The sequence below is a fragment of the Petromyzon marinus genome, chromosome 50 (assembly GCF_048934315.1).
Source record: "Petromyzon marinus isolate PM22_M1 ecotype Great Lakes invasive population chromosome 50, UKy_Petmar_22M1.pri1.0, whole genome shotgun sequence".
NCBI lineage: Eukaryota > Metazoa > Chordata > Hyperoartia > Petromyzontiformes > Petromyzontidae > Petromyzon > Petromyzon marinus.
In genome coordinates this window covers 4470930-4493845 of record NC_133716.1, presented here as the reverse complement: position 1 = coordinate 4493845, position 22916 = coordinate 4470930, and the positions used below count along the sequence as shown (strand labels likewise).

General features: G+C 54.5%; 1 protein-coding gene across 1 annotated transcript; it reads left to right on the top strand.

Moving 5' to 3' along the window:
* Positions 1-855: 855 nt before the first annotated feature.
* LOC116953211 (ankyrin repeat domain-containing protein 22-like) lies at positions 856-22699 on the top strand. Its single transcript, XM_032973178.2, has 6 exons — positions 856-1242; positions 17219-17407; positions 18756-18860; positions 19737-19814; positions 20010-20108; positions 20774-22699. The coding sequence occupies exons 1-6, from the start codon at positions 1222-1224 to the stop codon at positions 21017-21019; spliced, it is 738 nt and encodes a 245-aa protein (XP_032829069.2). The 5' UTR covers positions 856-1221; the 3' UTR covers positions 21020-22699.
* Positions 22700-22916: the final 217 nt, after the last annotated feature.

The following is a 22916-nucleotide window of genomic DNA, read 5'->3' as shown; positions in this document are numbered from 1 at the left end:
TTAAATATAGACAACACGTTCTACTTAATTAAATAGACGTTTTAATAAATGTTTTCTCATACAGCATCAGAGTGCAGCGCCACATTAAATACGCACTACAATGACAATAGTTTAAAGCGATTTGAAGCATGTTTTATTTTCAAAATGGAAATAGTTTTTTTTGGGGGGGGGCAGAGCTTTCTGACGTCATATTTGAGGGGGGGGGGTCTGACTTTTTGTGACGCCGTGTGACGAGGGGGGGGGGTCAAAAATCGTCCAAAATCGCGTGACGTCATTTATGGACGGCCCCTAATTTGTGTTTTCGATTATTTGCCTTCGAAAAAAAAAGTGTGTCCGTGTCTCGCTACACCCACAAAGGGCATCTCCCCCTGCCCCAGGTTCAGGGCCGCTGCGCCAGAGGGCTCCCACGTTTGGCAAGCGGAAGGGAAGTGGAGGGCGGGCGACTTGCCTCGACCAGATGTCAAAGAAAAACAGATAACTCACCTGCGTGACGTCACACAGGTGTGGCGCTTGCGTGGCCCGGCGGCTGCTGGTTGGTTCGTGTGGCTGCTGTAGGCGGGGCCGCGATGATGGGTGGGCGGGGGCGGCGGATGGGGCGGGGCCGCGGTGATAGGGGGAGGGGCTGGGGGGAATGGGGCTGGGGGGAGTAGTGGTGGGGAGGGGCCGGGGGGAGTGGGGGGAGGGGCCGGGGGGGATGGGGGGAGGGGCCGGGCGGGATGGGGGGAGGGGCCGGGGGGGGTTGGGGGAGGGGCCGGGGGGATGGGGGAGGGGCCGGGGGGATGGGGGGGATGGGGGGAGGGGCCGGGGGGAGGGGCCGGGGGGGATGGGGGGAGGGGCCGGGGGGGGATGGGTGGATGCGGGAGCGAGTCGTCAGTCATTCTGTGGGCACCGTCGCTGCTGTTAACATCACCAGCAACCAGCAACCATCATCAACAACCATCATCATCAACAACCATCATCATCACCAGCAACCATCACCAACACCACCAACATCACCAGCAACCATCATCAACAACCATCATCATCACCAGCAACCATCATCAACAACCATCATCACCACCAACACCACCACCAACATCACCAACAACCATCATCACCACCAACACCACCACCAACATCACCAACAACCATCATCAACACCACCACCACCGACACCACCGACAACCATCACCAACACCACCAACATCACCACCACCACCGACAACCATCGCCACCACCGTGATGGGAATACGATACTCAGAGGTATGGATGGTGATGGTGATGGAGGGGACTGGCGCGATGGGGGAGGGGGTGTAGTTGGTGATGTCGCGGCGTTACCTGTGGGATCACGTCAGCTGTGTGCCATGAACAAGGGCTATTGCCCGAAACGTCGACTTATGCTTTACCCCCCCCCCCTCCCCCCTTTAAGGAAGAAGTGTTATTAGCAAATGCGATGAGCTTTTGGTACGCGTGTATGTTGTATGCATGTTGAATGCATGTTGAACTTCACTTTCGCACCGTACGTAGCCAACCGTGCATATCGGAGGTGCGGTTACGCGGTTTTTTGTTATGGGTTCTGGTTTCACAAATCATATTCTGTGGTTTTATGCACGGGCACATCACATTATACACACACAGGTACAGTGAGGTAAAAAAGTATTTGATCCCCTGCTGATTTTGTACGTTTGCCCACTGACAAAGAAATGATCAGTCTATAATTTTAATGGTAGGTTTATTTGAACAGTGAGAGACAGAATAACAACAACAAAAATCCAGAAAAACGCATGTCAAAAATGTTATAATTTTTTTTGCATTTTAATGAGGGAAATAAGTATTTGACCCCTCTGCAAAACATGACTTAGTACTTGGTGGCAAAACCCTTCTTGGCAATCATAGAGGTCAGACGTTTCTTGTAGTTGGCCACCAGGTTTGCACACATCTCAGGAGGGATTTTGTCCCACTCCTCTTTGCAGATCTTCTCCAAGTCATTAAGGTTTCGAGGCTGACGTTTGGCAACTCGAACCTTCAGCTCCCTCCACAGATTTTCTATGGGATTAAGGTCTGGAGACTGGATAGGCCACTCCAGGACCTTAATGTGCTTCTTCTTGAGCCACTCCTTTGTTGCCTTGGCCGTGTGTTTTGGGTCATTGTCATGCTGGAATACCCGTCCACGACCCATTTTCAATGCCCTGGCTGAGGGAAGGAGGTTCTCACCCAAGATTTGACGGTACATGGCCCCGTCCATCGTCCCTTTGATGTGGTGAAGTTGTCCTGTCCCCTTAGCAGAAAATACCCCCAAAGCATAATGTTTCCACCTCCATGTTTGACGGTGGGGATGGTGTTCTTGGGGTCATAGGCAGCATTCCTCCTCCTCCAAACACGGCGAGTTGAGTTGATGCCAAAGAGCTCCATTTTGGTCTCATCTGACCACAACACTTTCACCCAGTTGTCCTCTGAATCATTCAGATGTTCATTGGCAAACTTCAGACGGGCATGTATATGTGCTTTCTTAAGCAGGAGGACCTTGCGGGCGCTGCAAGATTTCAGTCCTTCACGGTGTAGTGTGTTACCAATTGTTTTCTTGGTGACTATGGTCCCAGCTGCCTTGAGATCATTGACAAGATCCTCCCGTGTAGTTCTGGGCTGATTCCTCACCGTTCTCATAATCATTGCAACTCCACGAGGTGAGATCTTGCATGGAGCCCCAGGCCGAGGGAGATTGACAGTTCTTTTGTGTTTCTTACATTTGCGAATAATCGCACCAACTGTTGTCACCTTCTCACCAAGCTGCTTGGCAATGGTCTTGTAGCCCATTCCAGCCTTGTGTAGGTCTACAATCTTGTCCCTGACATCCTTGGAGAGCTCTTTGGTCTTGGCCATGGTGGAGAGTTTGGAATCTGATTGATTGATTGCTTGTGGACAGGTGCCTTTTATATAGGTAACAAGCTGAGATTAGGAGCACTCCCTTTAAGAGTGTGCTCCTAATCTCAGCTCGTTACCTGTATAAAAGACACCGGGGAGCCATAAATCTTTCTGATTGAGAGGGGGTCAAATGCTTATTTCCCTCATTAAAATGCAAATCAATTGATAACATTTTTGACATGCGTTTTTCTGGATTTTCTTGTTGTTACTCTGTCTCACACTGTTCAAACAAACCTACCATTAAATTATAAACTGATCATTTCTTTGCCAGTGGGCAAACGTACAAAATCAGCAGGGGATCAAATACTTTTTCCCCTCACTGTATATAGCTCCATCAGTATAAAATATGCAGACCGCACGGAGTATTGGTCACCTGAAGAGGCGAGGGTTAGCGTCAGGGGTAAGGGTTTGACTCGGGTTCCCCTCACCTCCGTTTAGCGACGTACGGCGCGATGTTAACTACCTCTCCTGGTATACAGGAGGTCATGGGTTCAATCCCGACCCTGACTACGCCTGCTGCTGTATATTTAGAGTTTGCGTGTCTCTCTCTCATCATCATCACGGTGGCTAGGAGATGTTAACTACCTCGCCTGGTATACAGGAGGTCGTGGGTTCAATCCCGACCCTGACAACGCCTGCTGCTGCTGTATATTTGGAGTTTGCGTGTCTGTCTCTCTCACCATCATCACGGTGACTAGGAGATGTTAACTACCTCGCCTGGTATACAGGAGGTCGTGGGTTCAATCCCGACCCTGACAACGCCTGCTGCTGTATATTTGGAGTTTGCGTGTCTCTCTCATCATCACGGTGGCTATGAGATGTTAACTACCTCGCGTGGTATGGAGGAGGTCGTGGGTTCGATCCCGACCCTGACACCTGCTGCTGCTGTATATTTGGAGTTTGCGTGTCTCTCTCTCATCATCACGGTGGCTATGAGATGTTAACTACCTCGCCTGGTATGCAGGAGGTCGTGGGTTCAATCCCGACCCTGACAACGCCTGCTGCTGCTGTATATTTGGAGTTTGCGTGTCTCTCTCTCTGTCTCTCTCTCCCCGTGGTCGCGTGGATGTTTCTCGGGGTTGTCCGGATTTCCCTCCACATTTAGAATCAACGTCGCGCGTTTAGACTATTTGGCTGCCGCTAAACATTTCCACGCGATGAGCCACTTTCGTTGAGCTATCATCGATGGCCCAGGCTGCTTCTGAAAAAGAGCTACAGATCACCTCAGCGGGCCTTGTTTGGTAAAACAAAATAAATACTCTTTGGTTCTTTCGGTAAAGTCACGTGGGTAGAAATAAATGAAAATAAATCACGACGTTTCGAACGCAACACAAGGGCCCTTCTTCAGGTGAACATCGCGACAGCAGCGATGTCTGCTGCGATGTCTGCTGCGATATTCACCTGAAGAAGGGCGCGTGCGTTGCGTTCGAAACGTCGTGATTTATTTTCATTTATTTCTACCCACGCCACTTTACCGAAAGAATCAAAGAGAATGGATTGTTGCAGTCACGAAAGCTTCAAATCAATAAAAAAACACAACCATAGTTTAGTTGTTCAAATGGTGCTGCAATCTCTCTCTCTCTCTTCATTCGAATCTCTCCGCCACCACCCCCACCGGCCACCTCTTTCTCGGCGGCACTCTCCCTTATCGCGAGTCAACTCTGGGTACCAGCGTGAGATCCCCTCCTCCACACCATCAGAGCCCACAGGCATTGGGCTATGAAGGGTAAATAACAAAAACATCGATATCTCTGTGTGATGAGTCTATGGGTCTCTGTGTGGTGAGTCTGTGGGTCTCTGTGTGGTGAGTCTGTGGGTCTCTGTGTAGCGAGTTTGTGGGTCTCTGTGTGATGAGTCTATGGGTCTCTATGTGGTGAGTCTATGGGTCTCTGTGTGGTGAGTCTATGGGTCTCTGTGTGGTGAGTCTGTGGGTCTCTGTGTGATGAGTCTATGGGTCTCTGTGAGGTGAGTCTATGGGTCTCTGTGTGGTGAGTCTATGGGTCTCTGTGTGGTGAGTCTGTGGGTCTCTGTGTGGTGAGTCTATGGGTCTCTGTGTGATGAGTATATGGGTCTCTCTATGATGAGTCTATGGGTCTCTGTGTGATGAGTCTATGGGTCTCTGTGTGGTGAGTCTATGGGTCTCTGTGTGGTGAGTCTGTGGGTCTCTGTGTGATGAGTCTGGGTCTCTGTGAGGTGAGTCTATGGGTCTCTGTGTGGTGAGTCTATGGGTCTCTGTGTGGTGAGTCTATGGGTCTCTGTGTGGTGAGTCTATGGGTCTCTGTGTGATGAGTCTATGGGTCTCTGTGAGGTGAGTCTATAGGTCTCTGTGTGGTGAGTCTGTGGGTCTCTGTGTAGCGAGTTTGTGGGTCTCTGTGTGGTGAGTCTATGGGTCTCTGTTTGGTGAGTCTGTGGGTCTCTGTGTGATGAGTCTATGGGTCTCTGCGAGGTGAGTCTATGGGTCTCTGTGTGGTGAGTCTATGGGTCTCTGTGTGATGAGTCTATGGGTCTCTGTGAGGTGAGTCTATGGGTATCTGTGTGGTGAGTCTATGGGTCTCTGTGTGGTGAGTCTATGGGTCTCTGTGTGATGAGTGTATGGGTCTCTGTTGTGAGTCTGTGGGTCTCTGTGTGAGTCTATAGGTATCTGTGTGATGAGTCTATGGGTCTCTGTGTGGTGAGTCTATCGGTCTCTGTGTGATGAGTCTATCGGTATCTGTGTGGTGAGTCTATGAGTCTATGGGTATCTGTGTGGTGAGTCTATGGGTCTCTGTGTGATGAGTCTATGGGTCTCTGTTGTGAGTCTGTGGGTCTCTGTGTGAGTCTGTAGGTATCTGTGTGATGAGTCTATGGGTCTCTGTGTGGTGAGTCTATCGGTCTCTGTGTGATTAGTCTATCGGTATCTGTGTGGTGAGTCTATGGGTCTCTGTGTGATGAGTCTATGGGTCTCTGTGTGATGAGTCTATGGGTCTCTGTGTGATGAGTCTATGGGGTTCTGTGTGATGAGTCTATGGGTCTCTGTTGTGAGTCTATGGGTCTCTGTGTGATGAGTCTATGGGTCTCTGTGTGAGTCTGTAGGTATCTGTGTGATGAGTCTATGGGTCTCTGTGTGATTAGTCTATGGGTCTCTGTGTGGTGAGTCTATGGGTCTCTGTTGTGAGTCTATGGGTCTCTGTGTGATGAGTCTATGGGTCTCTGTGTGGTGAGTCTATATGGATCTGTGTGATGAGTCTATGGGTCTCTGTGTGATGAGTCTATGGGTATGTGTGTGGTGAGTCTATGGGTATGTGTGTGGTGAGTCTATGGTTCTCTGTGTGAGTCTATAGGTATCTGTGTGGTGAGTCTTTGGGTCTCTGTGTGATGAGTCTATGGGTCTCTGTATGGTGAGTCTATGGGTCTCTGTGTGATGAGTCTATGGGTCTCTGTGTGATGAGTCTATGGGTCTCTGTGTGATGAGTATATGGGTCTCTGTGTGATGAGTCTATGGGTCTCTGTTGTGAGTCTATGGGTCTCTGTGTGATGAGTCTATGGGTCTCTGTGTGATGAGTATATGGGTCTCTGTGTGATGAGTCTATGGGTCTCTGTTGTGAGTCTATGGGTCTCTGTGTGATGAGTCTATGGGTATGTGTGTGGTGAGTCTATGGGTATGTGTGTGGTGAGTTTTATGGTTCTGTGTGTGAGTCTATAGGTATCTGTGTGGTGAGTCTATGGGTCTCTGTATGGTGAGTCTATGGGTCTCTGTGTGATGAGTCTATGGGTCTCTGTGTGATGAGTCTATGGGTCTCTGTGTGATGAGTCTATGGGTCTCTGTGTGATGAGTCTATGGGTATCTGTGTGGTGAGTCTGTGGCTCTCTGTGTTGTGAGTCTGTGGCTCTCTGCGTGATAATCGCTGTGCTTGGGCTGTGTCCTCAATGTGGCACGGCCATTATGGACCCCCTGAGTCACCCCAACCACAACCCCCGTTGTGATTTCATCATTGGGACTCACAAACTCGCTGTCAACATCTCACCGCCCCCACTCGCCCCCCCCCCACTCGTCCCCCCCCCCACTCGCCCCCCCCCACTCGCCCCCCCCACTCGCCCCCCCCCACTCGCCCCCCCCCTCGCCCCCCCCCACTCGCCCCCCCCCTCGCCCCCCCCACTCTCCTGGTGGAGTGAGGCTGTTTGTGGTGTTCGGGAAATTGCAACACAGCGAGGAGGGCGGACGAGACATGGGGAAGATGTGGGGAGACACTGGGAGACACTGGGAGACACGGGGAGACGTGGGGAGACACTGGGAGACACTGGGAGACACGGGGAGACGTGGGGAGACACTGGGAGACACTGGGAGACACGGGGAGACACTGGGAGACACTGGGAGACACGGGAGACACTGGGAGACGTGGGGAGACACGGGGAGACACTGGGAGACACTTGGAGACACTGGGAGACACTGGGAGACGTGGGGAGACACTGGGAGACGTGGGGAGACACTGGGAGACACGGGGAGACACTGGGAGACACTGGGAGACACGGGGAGATACTGGGAGACGTGGGGAGACACGGGGAGACACTGGGAGACACTGGGAGACGTGGGGAGACACTTGGAGACACTGGGAGACACTGGGAGACACTGGGAGACGTGGGGAGACACTGGGAGACACTGGGAGACACTGGGAGACGTGGGGAGACACTGGGAGACGTGGGGAGACACTGGGAGACACTGGGAGACACTGGGAGACGTGGGGAGACGTGGGGAGACACTGGGAGACACTGGGAGACGTGGGGAGACACTGGGAGACGTGGGGAGACACTGGGAGACACTGGGAGACACTGGGAGACGTGGGGAGACACTGGGAGACACTGGGAGACACTGGGAGACGTGGGGAGACACTGGGAGACACTGGGAGACACGGGGAGACGTGGGGAGACACTGGGAGACACGGGGAGACGTGGGGAGACACTGGGAGACATGGGGAGACACTGGGAGACACTGGGAGACGTGGGGAGACGTGGGGAGACACTGGGAGACGTGGGGAGACACTGGGAGACGTGGGCAGACACTGGGAGACGCGGGAAGACACTGGGAGACACGGGGAGACGTGGAGAGACACGGGGAAGATGTGGGGAGACGCGGGGAGACACTGGGAAACACGGGGAGTAACTGGGAGACGTGGGAAGACACGGGGAGACGCGGGGAGACACCGTGAGCCATGGGACAGGACGGGGAGATCTCGGGTGTGACAGGAACAGGAGGGTAGACAGGGAGGGCAGTGCATCGACAAGGAAGCCCGTGCACTATTTACACCACAATGTATCACCACCACATGAGAGATATTGTATTTATATTACAGTGTTCTCTTAGCCGATGTCGCCACGGCTCTCTCATCTTCTCCCCCAACCACACGCCGCCGCCGCCAGATTCCTCGCGACGTGGCTGACCTAGATTGTGGATGTCACCGGCTCGCCCTGTCATTACACAGCACGTGTGGCTTTCTCTCTCCACCACTCGTCCAGCTCGCCCTGTCATTACACAGCACGTGCCTTTCTCTCCCCTCTCCACCACTCGTCCATCTCGCCCTGTCGTTACACAGCACGTGTGCCTTTCTCTCTCCTCTCCACCACTCGTCCATCTCGCCCTGTCATTACACAGCACGTGTGCCTTTCTCTCCCCTCTCCACCACTCGTCCATCTCGCCCTGTCATTACACAGCACGTGTGCCTTTCTCTCCCCTCTCCACCACTCGCCAAGCTTGCCCTGTCATTACACAGCACGTGTGCCTTTCTCTCCCCTCTCCACCACTCGTCCAGCTCGCCCTGTCATTACACAGCACGTGTGGCTTTCTCTCTCCACCACTCGTCCAGCTCGCCCTGTCATTACACAGCACGTGTGCCTTTCTCTCCCCTCTCCACCACTCGTCCATCTCGCCCTGTCATTACACAGCACGTGTGCCTTTCTCTCTCCTCTCCACCACTCGTCCATCTCGCCCTGTCATTACACAGCACGTGCCTTTCTCTCTCCTCTCCACCACTCGTCCATCTCGCCCTGTCGTTACACAGCACGTGTGCCTTTCTCTCTCCTCTCCACCACTCGTCCATCTCGCCCTGTCATTACACAGCACGTGTGCCTTTCTCTCTCCTCTCCACCACTCGTCCAGCTCGCCATGCCATTACACAGCACGTGTGCCTTTCTCTCCCCTCTCCACCACTCGTCCATCTCGCCCTGTCGTTACACAGCACGTGTGCCTTTCTCTCCCCTCTCCACCACTCGTCCATCTCGCCCTGTCATTACACAGCACGTGTGCCTTTCTCTCTCCTCTCCACCACTCGCCAAGCTCGCCCTGTCATTACACAGCACGTGTGCCTTTCTCTCCCCTCTCCACCACTCGTCCATCTCGCCCTGTCATTACACAGCACGTGTGCCTTTCTCTCCCCTCTCCACCACTCGTCCAGCTCGCCCTGTCATTACACAGCACGTGCCTTTCTCTCTCCTCTCCACCACTCGTCCATCTCGCCCTGTCGTTACACAGCACGTGTGCCTTTCTCTCTCCTCTCCACCACTCGCCCAGATCGCCCTGTCATTACACAGCACGTGTGCCTTTCTCTCTCCTCTCCACCACTCGTCCATCTCGCCCTGTCGTTACACAGCACGTGTGCCTTTCTCTCTCCTCTCCACCACTCGTCCATCTCGCCCTGTCATTACACAGCACGTGTGCCTTTCTCTCTCCTCTCCACCACTCGTCCAGCTCGCCATGCCATTACACAGCACGTGTGCCTTTCTCTCTCCTCTCCACCACTCGTCCATCTTGCCCTGTCATTACACAGCACGTGTGGCTTTCTCTCTCCTCTCCACCACTCGTCCATCTCGCCCTGTCATTACACACCACGTGTGCCTTTCTCTCTCCTCTCCACCACTCGTCCATCTCGCCTCGCCTCGCACCAGCCGCTAGAAGCAGCGCTGCCCGCGGCCAGTTTGTTGTTGTTGTTGAGAGATTGTTGTTGTTGTTGAGAGTTTGTTGTTGTTGAGAGATTGTTGTTGTTGAGAGATGGAGAGACGTCTCTGGGGTTCCCTGCATTCGTGATTTAGCCGGGGGGTGTTGGTAGTGGTGGTGGTGGTGGCTGTGGTGGTGGTGGTGGTGGCTGTGGTGGTGGCGTTGGCAGTAGTGGGGGTGGTGTTGGTAGTGATGGTGGTGGTAGTGGTGGTGGTGTTGGCAGTGGTGGTAGTGTTGGCAGTGGTGGTAGTGTTGGCAGTGGTGGTGGTGGTAGTGGTGGTGGTGTTGGCAGTGGTGGTGTTGGTAGTGGTAGTGTTGGCAGTGGTGGTGGTGGTAGTGGTGGTGGTGGTGTTGGCAGTGGTGGTGTTGGTAGTGGTATTGGTGGTGGTGTTGGCAGTGGTGGTGGTGTTGGCAGTGGTGATGGTGGTGTTGGCAGTGGTAGTGGTGTTGGCAGTAGTGGTGGCATTGGCAGTGGTGGTGGTGGTGGTGTTGGCAGTGGTGGTGGTGTTGGCAGTGGTGGTGGTGTTAGCAGTGGTAGTGGTGGTGGCAGTGGTGGTGGTGTTCACAGTGGTGGTGATGGCGGTGGTGTTGAGGCTACACGGAGGATGTATTTGTGTGTGTGTACGTGTGTGTGTACGCGTGTGTACGCGTGTGTGTGTGTGTACGCGTGTGTGTGTACGTGTGTTTGTGTACGCGTGTAACAAATAAACTTCTGCCGGAGGCCCCGGGGGGACAGGCGTCTATGACGTCTCCTGGCCAAACCCCAATTGGTGGAGCCAGGAGATTGAATCTCTACCCTCGGGGCTCGTCCAGAAACAACGAAAAGCCACTTCGTGTGGCCACGTGGAATGTTCTAACGCTCACTGCGGAGGAGAGGCTGCCACTCCTCTGCCGGGAGCTGGACCGGTACCGCCTGGATCTCTATGGCATTCAGGAGGTCCGGTAGACCGTTTCTGGCTCCTGCCACCATGAGGGGTGGACAGTCCTCTACTCGGGGCAGCAGACTGCCAAACAAGAGGGTGTGGCTCTTCTTTTGAACAAAAGAATGAAGGGGGCGTGGGAGTGTGGCGGTGAGGTGTGGGAAGCTGTAAACCCCAGGCTACTTTGGGCTTGCCTTCCCATCAACCGGAGGCGAGGAGTGGTGGTCGTGGTTACTTATGCCCCCACCGAAGACGAACATCCGTGGAGGGATGCAGGCAAAGCCGATGAGTCAGATGCCTTCTATGACCTCCTGTCACAGGTGCTGGCTAAAGTGGCCCCTCGGGATAGAGTCATCTTGTTGGGTGACTTCAATGCCCGAGTTGGTCATGATGCTGGCACTTGGTCTGGAGTGATTGGAGGGCATGGGCCAGATCAGCTAAATAACAACAGTAGGAGGCTGCTAGATTTTTGTGCAGCCCATGGGCTTGTAATTACCAACACGCTTTTCCGGCATCAGCGCATCCACACAACATCATGGATGCATGCCGGGACCAAGCAAGAACATCTGCTGGACTACATAGTGACGGACCAGCGGATGCGAGCTCATGTCCTTGACACCAGGACCTACCGTGGAGCTGATCTGCCCTCTGACCATCGACTTGTCATCTGTAAGATGCGCCTGCCATTCTTCCACTCCAGTGGTGGGTGTACACCCAGGACCCCATTCCAACCTAAAGTGGCCTGGTCTCAGTTATCTGATGAAAGTTGCAAGTGAGAATTTCATCATCGCTTGCGGCTGGGGTTGGCATCGTCCCCCACTCCTCCGGATGTCGAGGGTAAATGGGCGAGGTTTAGGACTGTCACTCATGCAGCTGCATTGGCTGCTTTGGGTACGCGGTCCAGACCTCCCCAGAGACCCTGGCTGACAGAGGAGGTGTTCAGGATAGTTGAGAAAAAGCGACAGGCCCACTCTCATCGGCTACAGAATCCCACGTCAGTGAATGAGGCTTACCGCAGCCTTCGCTCGGAGGTTCGGAGAGCCGTGAGGCGCTGCAAGGATGGGTGGTGGTCACGGGTGGTGGTCACGGGTTGTTGAGGAGATGGAGTCTGCCTCAGTGGCCCACGATCACAAATCTCTATTTAACTCCATCAAAAAAGTAACCTGCAGCGCCACACCTATTACCATCATTAGGGGAAAAAACGGTGATCCAATCTCCGACCCCCAGGGACAGGTTTGTAGATTTGCTGAGCATTTCTGTGAGGTCCTGGGGGAGGGGAAATCCCTCAGCCAGGAAAACATCGTGGCACAAAGTGGGGATGACCCTGCTGAGGCTGTGGTGCCTCAAATATTGGAAGTCACCCCCTGTGAGTGGCTGGCTGAGGTGCCATCTATTGAGGAAATACTGAAGGCGATCCGGAGTCTGAGACCAGGAAAGGCACCGGGCAGAGATGATCTCTCAAGCGAAATGCTGAGGGAGGGTGGCGTTTGTGCAGACTGCCCTATATGACATCATAACAACAGTCTGGACCACTGGACGGGTTCCGCAGGATTGGAAGGATGCCCTGGTGGTCCCCCTCTTTAAGAAGGGGGACCGCACAGACTGTAACAACTACAGGGGTATCTCACTCCTCATTGTGCCGGGAAAGGTCCTGGCAAGGATTATTCAACATCGCCTTGCCAGGCATGCTGAGGAGAGGCTTGCAGAGCCCCAATGCGGTTTCAGGAAAGGGCGGTCCTGCACAGATGCCATATTTTCTGTCCGTCTGCTACAGCAGAGGTGTAGAGAATTCCAACAAGACCTACATCTCTGCTTTATTGACCTGGTCAAGGCCTATGATACCATCAGTCGGCCTGGGCTCTGGGTTGTTCTTCGTGCTTTTGGAGGCCCTGACTCTCTGCTCACGATCATTAAGGACCTTCATGATGGTGAGCGGGCCCGGGTAAAACTACGTGGCTGGGAGTCAGAGCCATTCCCTGTACACCTTGGGGTGCGACAGGGATGTCCTCTGGCTCCCACATTATTTAACATTTATTTTGACCACGTAGTTCGTGAAGCCTTCAATAGCTGTACTGGGGGAATCTCCATTTGGTACAGATATAATGGGAGGCTGATCGATGCCCGGGTGCGGTCAAGGGATGGCTCCCTATTGCTCAACCACGTTATGTATGCCGATGATTTGGTAATAGCTGCTCATTCAGAGGAGGAGTTGGAGATGCTGCTGCTGAGACTGGAGCGTGCCACTAAGAGATGGGGCCTTACCATCAGCCCCACCAAAACGAAGCACCTGCCTGGGTATTTTGTACCATCGGACACTCCACCCCCACAACTCCCAATCGGTAATGGGGCAGTTGTGGAGAGAGTGGAAGGTTTCCCATACCTGGGCAGTGTGCTTATGACCAGCTCCAGTTTAACAGCAGAGGTCTCACTCCGAATCAGTCGAGCGGCATATCTTTTCATTGGTTGCGTAACGCTGTGTGGAAGCTACCTGGACTGTCGCTCCGCACTAAGCTTCAGGTCTTCTCAGCCACGGTTATTCCCTCCCTTCTCTACGCTTGCAAAACGTGGACCCCCTTAATGGAACATCTTCACCGGTTAGAAACATTGAGGCTAGCCTTCCTACGATCCATCCTGGGTTTAACCAGGCTGGATTGTGTGAGGAGCTCACAAATCCTTAAAAAATGTGGGCAAGGTCCCATCGGCGAGCTCCTCCGGCAGGCAAGGCTGCGTTGGCTGGGTCATGTAGCCCGCATGCCCAATAACCGCATGCCGAAACAGCTTTTGTTCGGCCGGATCGAGGGGGCTAAACGGGCACGGCACGGGCTAGAAAAGAGATGGAGTGATGTGGTACAGTAGAACGTGGAGCTGAGTGGACTTGCCAATGACTGGTACCAGCGGTGTCAAGATCGGCCTCTGCGGAGGAGGCTCGTGAAGGACGCTACTGGGCAGTTGGAGGCAGTCGCCCTCCAACAACAACGGAGGGCGGAGGAGCGACGCTCACAACAACGAGCGGAGCGCCGGGTGGCTAAAGCACAGCAGGTTGGCACAGTAGGCGGCACAGGTGGTGTATCAGCCAGTCATCTCAGTCATCTCAGTCAGTCGACCCGTGGCACTTGGGCCTGCCCCGTGACCTCCTGCCAGCGGGCGTTCGACACTTCACGTGGCCTCAAGGTGCACATGGCCTGGCACAAGCGTCGTGGTGACGTCACCGCCACTTAGTGGCGAATGGCGGTTGTTGTTGTGTTTACGGGAATGCAGCCGTTAAGCTCGCTGTCCAAGGAACTCTGCAACGCGAGTTCATTTCCCGGTTACGAGCGAGAATAGTGGCAAATGTTTGAACCAGTCCTGCAAAGGGCGAGGTCGTTCACATCTCCTAGCCACCGTGGCGACAGCTGAGAGTCTGACTCCACTCTGTCCACGCTCACGGCACCTCAGGGCCTCCTCCTGTCTGCCTCTACGCCTCTGTACTGTGACTCTGTTGTGGATTGAGTGACACCCTGCTTCCCACTCACCTACCCACTCACCTACCCACTCACCTACCCACTCACCTACCCACTCACCTACCCACTCACCTACTCACTCACCTACCCACTCACCTACTCACTCACCTACCCACTCACCTACTCACTCACCTACTCACTCACCTACTCACCTACCCACTCACATACTCACTCACCTACTCACTCACCTATCTACTCACCTACCCACTCACCTACTCACTCACCTACCCACTCACCTACTCGCTCACCTACCCACTCACCTACTCACTCAAATACTCACTCACCTACCCACTCACCTACTCATTCACCTACTCACTCACCTACCCACTCACCTACTCACTCACCTACCCACTCACCTACTCACTCACCTACCCACTCACCTACTTACTCACATACTCACTCACCTACCCACTCACCTACTCATTCACCTACTCACCTACCCACTCACCTACTCACTCACCTACCCACTCACCTACTCACTCACCTACCCACTCACCTACTCACTCACCTACCCACTCACCTACTCACTCACCTACCCACTCACCTACCAACTCACCTACCCACTTACCTACTCACTCACCTACTCACTCACCTACCCACTCACCTACTCACTCACCTACCCACTCACCTACTCATGCACCTACTTGCCTGCCTGACTCACCTACCCACTCATTCATCTGTTTCCTCACTCACCTACCCACTTATCTACCCACTCACCTACCGACCTACCCACTCGTTCAACGACTCGGCGAGTCATCCCGCCGGTGATCGCTCGGCTTGCAGTTGTAGCTGCAGGCTAGCCGGCAAACTCACGATCGATAACCGGTGGGCACCCTGCTCTGATTGCACACCCGGGGACCCTTAACAACAATATACCAATGTTACGTTTTTTTTATTGTAAAGAGGTGGACGGGGTCAGGGGGTGGAGGAGGTGTCGTGGAAGAGGTGAACTGGAGCTGCGATCGTCTCTGATCAGTGGCGTAGTCCCTGCAGTGGCGGATGGAGCAGGCACAATGACGTCACAATACAATTGCAACGCATGGCCTTGTGACGTCATTGTAACGGGTGATAATGGGATGCTAATATTATATTATGATACAGTGTCGTATTATGCGATGCATCATTGCATTATAACACGCGTTGCGTCGTTACATAATGTATTATATCACGATATGCAATAATGTCGGTACGTATGATGACGATGCTGCCGCTTATGACCACGCCGCCGCCGATGATGATGATGATAATGATGGTGATAATGGTGGTGATAAGGTGAATCGTCGCGTAACGCTTGCTCATCCGCCGTGGCAAATCTTCGAGTCTCTCTCCCCCTCTGTCTCTCTCTCCGTGGACTCACCAGGGGCACCCGCTCCACCCCAAGGCGGGGTTCCCTTCCGTCTGGTTCAGCCACATTCCGACCCGTCTTTGTATCTCTCGTTACCAGTGCCAAGGAAACAGGCACAAGCACATACCACCACCACCCCCCCCCCCCCCACTATCTCTCGCCCTCTCCATCAGCGGCGCATCACACACATCGAGGTGGGCCGTGGGGGGTTTAAAACCACGCAGGAATGCATCGACTCGCGTAAACTATTCAAGGTACGGAGAGGTGCAGGCGCAGCCCCTGCAAGTGACTTCCTCGAGGCCACTGCTGGCCGGAGGGGTGCACCACCGGAGGGAGCTGTGGAGAGCCCCGCGGGGTGCCGTGGAGTTTGGCCTACTCTTCCCACACTGCGCAGGGCAGAGACGATAGCCACGCTTTACCCCGCCGCACTCGACCTGCCGATCACAGGCGATTCATTTGGCTGGCGAGATGTTGACTACCTCGCCTGGTGTGCCGCAGGTCGTGGGTTCGATCCATTACCCTGACACCTGCTGCTGTATATTTGAAGTTTACGGTGTTTCTCTCTCATCATCATCACGGTGGCTAGGAGATGTTGACTACCTCGCCTGGTATACAGGAGGTCGTGGGTTTGATCCCGACCCTGACACCTGTTGTATATTTGAAGTTTACGGTGTTTCTCTCTCATCATCATCACGGTGGCTAGGAGATGTTGACTACCTCGCCTGGCATACAGGAGGTCGTGGGTTTGATCCCGACCCTGACACCTGTTGTATATTTGAAGTTTACGGTGTTTCTCTCTCATCATCACCACGGTGGCTAGGAGATGTTAACTACCTCGCGTGGTATACAGGAGGTCGTGGGTTTGATCCCGACCCTGACGCCTGCTGCTGCTGTATATTTGAACTTTGCGTTTCTCTCTCTCTCTCTCATCATCACCCCGGTGGCTAGGAGATGTTAACTACCTCACCTGGTATACAGGAGGTCGTGGGTTCGATCCCGACCCTGACACCTGCTGCTGCTGCTGTATATTTGAACTTTGCGTGTCTCTCTCTCTCTCCGTGGCCGCGTGGATTTCTCCTCCGGCTCCTCCGATTGTTTTTTTATCCCCTCTCCACATTTAGTAATCGACGTCACGCCTTTCGAGTATTTGGCCGCTATGAATGTCCACGCGATGACCATAATTCCACTCTGCTCAGCTCTTGTTTGCGATAATCGCTTCTGAAAAAGAGCTACGTTGCAGATCAGTGGGGCCTTAACAAAAAAATGTCAAATTAACGTCGCTGCTGCTATTAGCCCCGCTACAAATAAGGAACCTGCGTGGATAATTGCGCCACCATGCCCCATGGCTCCCCGTCCATCCGTGCGTGCGTGATGGGGCAGTGTGCGGAGAGTTCCCGCCGTACCCTTTGAACGCCGTAAATCTTTCTTGACGATGACAATGTTGCCAATGGCGATGGTGATGTCGATGATGACGGTTGTGACGATGACGATGACGGTGATGTTAATGTTGATGGTGATGACGTTGATGTTAATGTTGATGACGATGTTGATGATGATGGTGACGATGTTGATGTTGATGATGTTGTAGCCGCTGTGCGAGGCGGCCTACAAGGGCGACGAGCTGCTCGTGTCATGGCTGCTGGACCGCGACTCCTCGCGGCTCCACGGCCGCGACTCCAACGGCGACTCGGCGCTGCTGGCCGCGTGCCGCGGGGGCCACCCCTCCATCGCCCGCCTCCTCCTGAAGCGCGGCGGGGACGTCGGAGCCACCACCAAGGTAACGTGCCCGTCGTCACCGTCGTCACCGTCAACATCGTCAACATCGTCAACATCGTCACCATCTTCAACGTCATCGTCAACGTCGTCGTCAACATCGTCGTCGTCGTCACCGTCGTCATCACCATCATCGTCAACATCGTCACCATCTTCACCATCACCGTCAACATCGTCACCATCTTCAACGTCATCGTCAACGTCGTGGTAAACATCATCGTCGTCATCACCGCCGTCATCACCGTCGTCATCACCGTCGACGACATCATCACCATCATCGTCAACATCGTCACCATCTTCACCATCATCGTCAACATCGTCACCATCTTCAACGTCATCGTCAACATCATCGTCATCATCACCATTGTCAATATCATCGTCATCGCCACCATCGTCAACATCATCATCATCGTCATCACCATCGTTATCATCATCGTCATCATCGTCATCATCATCGTCAACATCGTCAACATCATCGTCAACATCGTCGTCGTCGTCACCGTTGTCATCACCGTCGTCATCACCGTCGTAGACATCATCATCACCATCATCGTCAACATCGTCACCATCTTCAACGTCATCGTCAACATCATCGTCAACATCATCGTTATCATCACCATTGTCAATATCATCGTCATTGCCACCATCGTCAACATCATCGTCATCACCATCGTTATCATCACCATCGTTATCATCACCATCGTCATCACCATCGTCATCATCATTGTCATCATCACCAGCATCTTCATCATCTACATCGATACCAGCATCATCATCACCACCACCACGATCATCAAGATCGTTTACATCATCACCATCATCTACATCGGCACCATCACCACCATCATCACCATCATCACCATCATCATTATCTACATCGACACCATCATCACAATCGTCATCATTAACCTCTACATTGACACCATCATAATCACCTCCATCATCATCATTATCAACCTCTACATTGAGATCATCATCATTATCACCACCACGCTCTTCATCATCTACATCGACACAATCATCACCATCATCATCTCTCTCATTGTGGGGAGCGGTGGTGTAACGGTTAGCGCTACGCCGCGCTACGAACCTGGCGACCCGAGTTCGATTCCCGCTCACGGCCAACACCGCGGACGATTATCTGAACCGATCCAGGGCCTCCCCTAGGTCTACTCAGCCTCAACTGAGTAGCCGGTGCGGTGTGTAAACATCGCCACCGGGGAGACAAAGGCGGCCGGGCGTGGCGCAGGCCACCCACCCACCCCTTCGTCCGCCGCTGCTCGCTAGCAGCACTTGCCCCAGCAGTCCGTGGAGGCTACACGGGGGACCTTTGCTGTCTGTGCGTGGTGTAGAGTGGCCGCTCGTGTCTCCACGTGGCGGTGCGGCGGAGATTCTCGTGGCTGGACGCGCTGCTCATCGTGCTGCTCATGCCCGTGCTCATCGGCTACTGGATCATGGTGACGACCCCCCCCCCCCCCCCCTGGGACCCCTACAGGACCCCCGTTGGGACCCCCACGGGGCTCCCATAGCACCCCCATGGAGACCCCCCCCCCCATGGGATTCCCTACGGGACCATCATATAGGACCCCCGTGGGACCCCTGTAGACCCCGTTGGGACCCCCACGGGGCTCCCATAGCACCCCCATGGAGACCCCCCCCCATGGGATTCCCTATGGGACCATCATATAGGAGGACCCCCGTGGGATCCCAATAGGACCCCCGTGCGACCCCTGTGGACCCCGTTGGGACCCTCACTGGGCTCCCATAGCACCCCCATGGAGATCTCCCCATGGGATTCCCTACGGGACCATCATATCAGACCCCAATGGGATATGTATGGGACGCCTATGGGATCTCTACAGGGCCATTTCGGACCGCTATGGAACTCCCGCGGGACTCTCTATGGGATCCCAATGAAACCCCTAATGGGATCCTGGTGGGACACCTATGGGATCCCTTTGAAACCCCGGTCAATGGGTGAGCGAGTGGGTGGGCGAGCGAGTGGGCAGGTGGGGGAGCGGGTGAGCGAGCGGGTGGGTGAGCGAGTGGGTGAGCGAGTAGGTGGGTGAGCGAGTGAGCGAGCGGTTGGGTGGGTGGCTGAGCGAGCGGGTGAGCGAGCGGGTGAGCGAGCGGGTGAGCGAGCGGGTGAGCGAGCGGGTGAGCGAGTAGGTGGGTGAGCGAGCAAGTGAGCGGTTGGGTGGGTGGCTGAGCGAGCGGGTGAGCGAGCGGTTGGGTGGGTGGCTGAGCGAGCGAGCGGGTGAGCGAGCGGGTGAGCGAGCGGGTGAGCGAGCGGGTGAGCGAGCGGGTGAGCGCTGCGTCTCCGTGGTGTGCAGGTACAGAAGCGCCGCTTCAACGAGGACCTCGTGAAGCTGCTCCTGGAGGCCGGAAGTGACGTCAACGCAGTGGACAAAGTGAGCACTCGCCACTCCCTCGCTCGCCACCCCTCACTCACTACCCGCACGGTTGGCTACGTACGGTGCGAAAGACGTTCAACGTACCTACTCCTCGGCACTGCTTACTCACCACCATCACTCACCACTCTCACCACCCCTCCCACCTCCCCTCTCCTCCCCCCCTCCCCTCCTCCCCCTCCCGCCCCCCGCTAGAGTGGCAACACTGCGTTGCACTACGCCTGCTCGTTGCACAACCACGGAGTGGGGAAACTGCTGCTCATGGCCAACGCCAGCGTCTCCATCCAGAACAAGGTGACACCACCACCATCTTCTTTGGTTCTTTCGGTAAAGTCACGTAGAATGAGAATAAAATAATAAATTGATCAAATAAAATAACACAATAATATTCTCACGACGTTTCGGCCACAACACAAGCGGCCTTCGTCAGGTGAAGGGACGAGACTGTCTCGTCCTTCACAGTCTCGTCCCTTCACCTGATGAAGGCCGCTTGTGTTGTGGCCGAAACGTCGTGAGAATATTATTGTGTTATTTTATTTTATCAATTTATTATTTTATTCTCATTCTACGTGACTTTACCGAAAGAACCAAAGAAGATGAATCATTGCAGTCACGAAAGCTTTAAATCGAAATACCACCACCATCGTCATCACCACCACCACCATCGTCATCATCACTGCCACCACCACCATCATCTCCCACCATCACCACCACCATCATCTCTGAGCATCACCGCCGCCACCATCATCATCATCACCACCGCGATCATCATCAGCAGCAGCAGCATCACCACCACCATCACCAGCATCACCATCACCAGCATCACCATCATCGTCATCACTACCGCCATCATCGTCACCACCATCACCACCATCACCACGTGACGAAGGCGACGCACGGCCTCAGCCGCTGGACGCGTCCCCACGCCGACAGCTCCGTCACGCCGCTTCTCCGTGCAGGAGGGCCTCACCGCGGTCGACCTGGCGGCCGCTGGCCACTTCAAGAAGCTCCTCCCGCTGCTGCGCCAGCACCAGGAGCGGCAGCGCACCGAGAAGCTGGCGGCGAGCGCCGGCCTGCGCGCCCGGCGCTCCGACTCCACCGCCTCCTCCTCCACCACCTCCTCCACCTCGTCGCTCCACCGCGACGGCGATGACGGCGACGACGGCGGCGACGAGGAGGGGGTCGAGCGGAGGCGGGGCGAGTGAGGGGTGGAGGAGAGTTGGACGGCGCCAGGGGGGGATAGTCACAGTGGGGGGGGGGGGGGGGTGTGCAGGGGGAGGGGGGCACAACGCGCTGGGGGTGATTCGGGTGCAAGGTTGAAATTCTCGCCGCGACATTCGCCGTCGCTAGCCTGGGGCGATGAAACAGTAACAGAAACTTTAAAGATCTCCGCTGATTATGTCTTTAGCAGGTAAGGGTCCAGCTGAGCTGCAGTCGCTCTTTTTGAGACGCGACCTGGCAATCACAAACGATAGCTCCAAACGAAGTGGGCTCATCATCATCATCATCATCGTGTGGACATATCAACACTCGAAACGCGCGACGTCGATTCTAAATGTGGAGGGGAGAAACCGGGGGACCCGGAGGAACATCCACGCGACCACAGGGAGAAAGAGAGAGAGACACAAACTCCAAATATACAGCAGCAGGCGTCAGGGTCGGGATCGAACTCACGACCTCCTGTGTACCAGGCGAGGTAGTTAACATCTCCTAGCCACCGTGGACTGGGTCACGTCACCGAGTAGCCACGGCACGGTACCGTGGACGTGGTGTGCCGGGTGTGGTAATATCCTTGCGGGGTGTTGCAAGGCGGACGTGGCGACTACGAGCAGGGCACGGGGTCGCAGCAAGAGGGAAGGTTGATGGTGGACGTGGCGTGCCGGGTCAGCACAGCCCCCCAGAGAGACCACAGGACACCGGGGGACCGATTGCGTGAAGCCACGACCCCCGGCCGAACGGCGATGATTTGCGGCCTTGGCCACAGCCACCGAGACCCCGAGCAGCTATCCCGCTTGAGACGATAGGACATCATGACACAGTGTCAAATGAGCGGCTTAAAAATGTTTTTTTTTATGATAAATACATAAATAGACCTTCATCGCCACCTCGGTTGGCGCTGTTCAGCAACGAGAGCGGACTGCGACGGAATCTCCGATCTTGCTGATATTAGCCAATCAAATGAAAGGAGGAGGAGCGGGCGTGTCACATCATAACTCGATCCATCGCTCGATTGGCAATCACTCGGACACAGGCGATTAACCCGCAAAATTGCGATTAACCCGGTGGTATTTTTTTAATGTTTGGTTATTGTGGATGGACTGAGCGGGAATCGATACAATCCCATCTTGCTTAACGATACAACAGGAACCGCATATGGGCCAATCTCTCTGATCGGTGATTTCGTCGGGTGTACGATTTGATCGTGTCACAGCGCCACGTATTTTCCTTGTGCCCGAAGCCTCGTCCACTTCGCTCGTGCCAAAGCAACGGGGGTGGTGGTGCGATCCGCGCGGTACTCGTAGTGGTAAGCGCTACGCTGCGCTGCGAACCTGGCGACCCCGGGTTCGATTCTCGCCCACGATTATCTGAACCGGTCCTTGGTCTCCCCTAGGTCGACTCGGCCTCAAATGAGTATCTGGTGCGATGTCAACTCCGACCACGAGGGAGACGAAGGCGGCCGGGCGTGGTGTTGGCCACCCACCCCCTCGTGTTGCCGTGTCGGCCTTCGTAGGTGCTCGCTAACAGCACTTCCCCCAACAGTCTGTTAAGGCTGCAAGGCGGGGGATCTTTGCCTTTGGATACGGGCCACTCTTTGCGTTAAATTATTGTCTCGTTAAATATATTGTTTTTTCCCTCCCACTTTGAAATAAAAAAGAGACAAATTTCGTGCTCTCACGCCGTGGTTGAAAGGTACAAGATGCAACTCTGATGATCGCACACCGAGGGAGGCTGATGGACAGACGGGCGTCGCGTACATCCTGTACCGCTACGCGGAGACAGCTGCAGGGCATTGGAATTGTAGAATTTTAGCGGACACTTTGCTCACCAACACACGCGGAGACAGGGAAGCAGTTGAAGATCATCAATTCCACCTTCTCCGTC

Coding starts and splice junctions, on each gene's coding strand:
- LOC116953211 (XM_032973178.2), top strand. CDS start 1,222: ATGGGAATACGATACTCAGAG. Junction 17,408..18,755: donor ACGTCGGAGCCACCACCAAG/GTAACGTGCCCG, acceptor TGCGTGGTGTAG/AGTGGCCGCTCGTGTCTCCA. Junction 19,815..20,009: donor ACGTCAACGCAGTGGACAAA/GTGAGCACTCGC, acceptor GCCCCCCGCTAG/AGTGGCAACACTGCGTTGCA.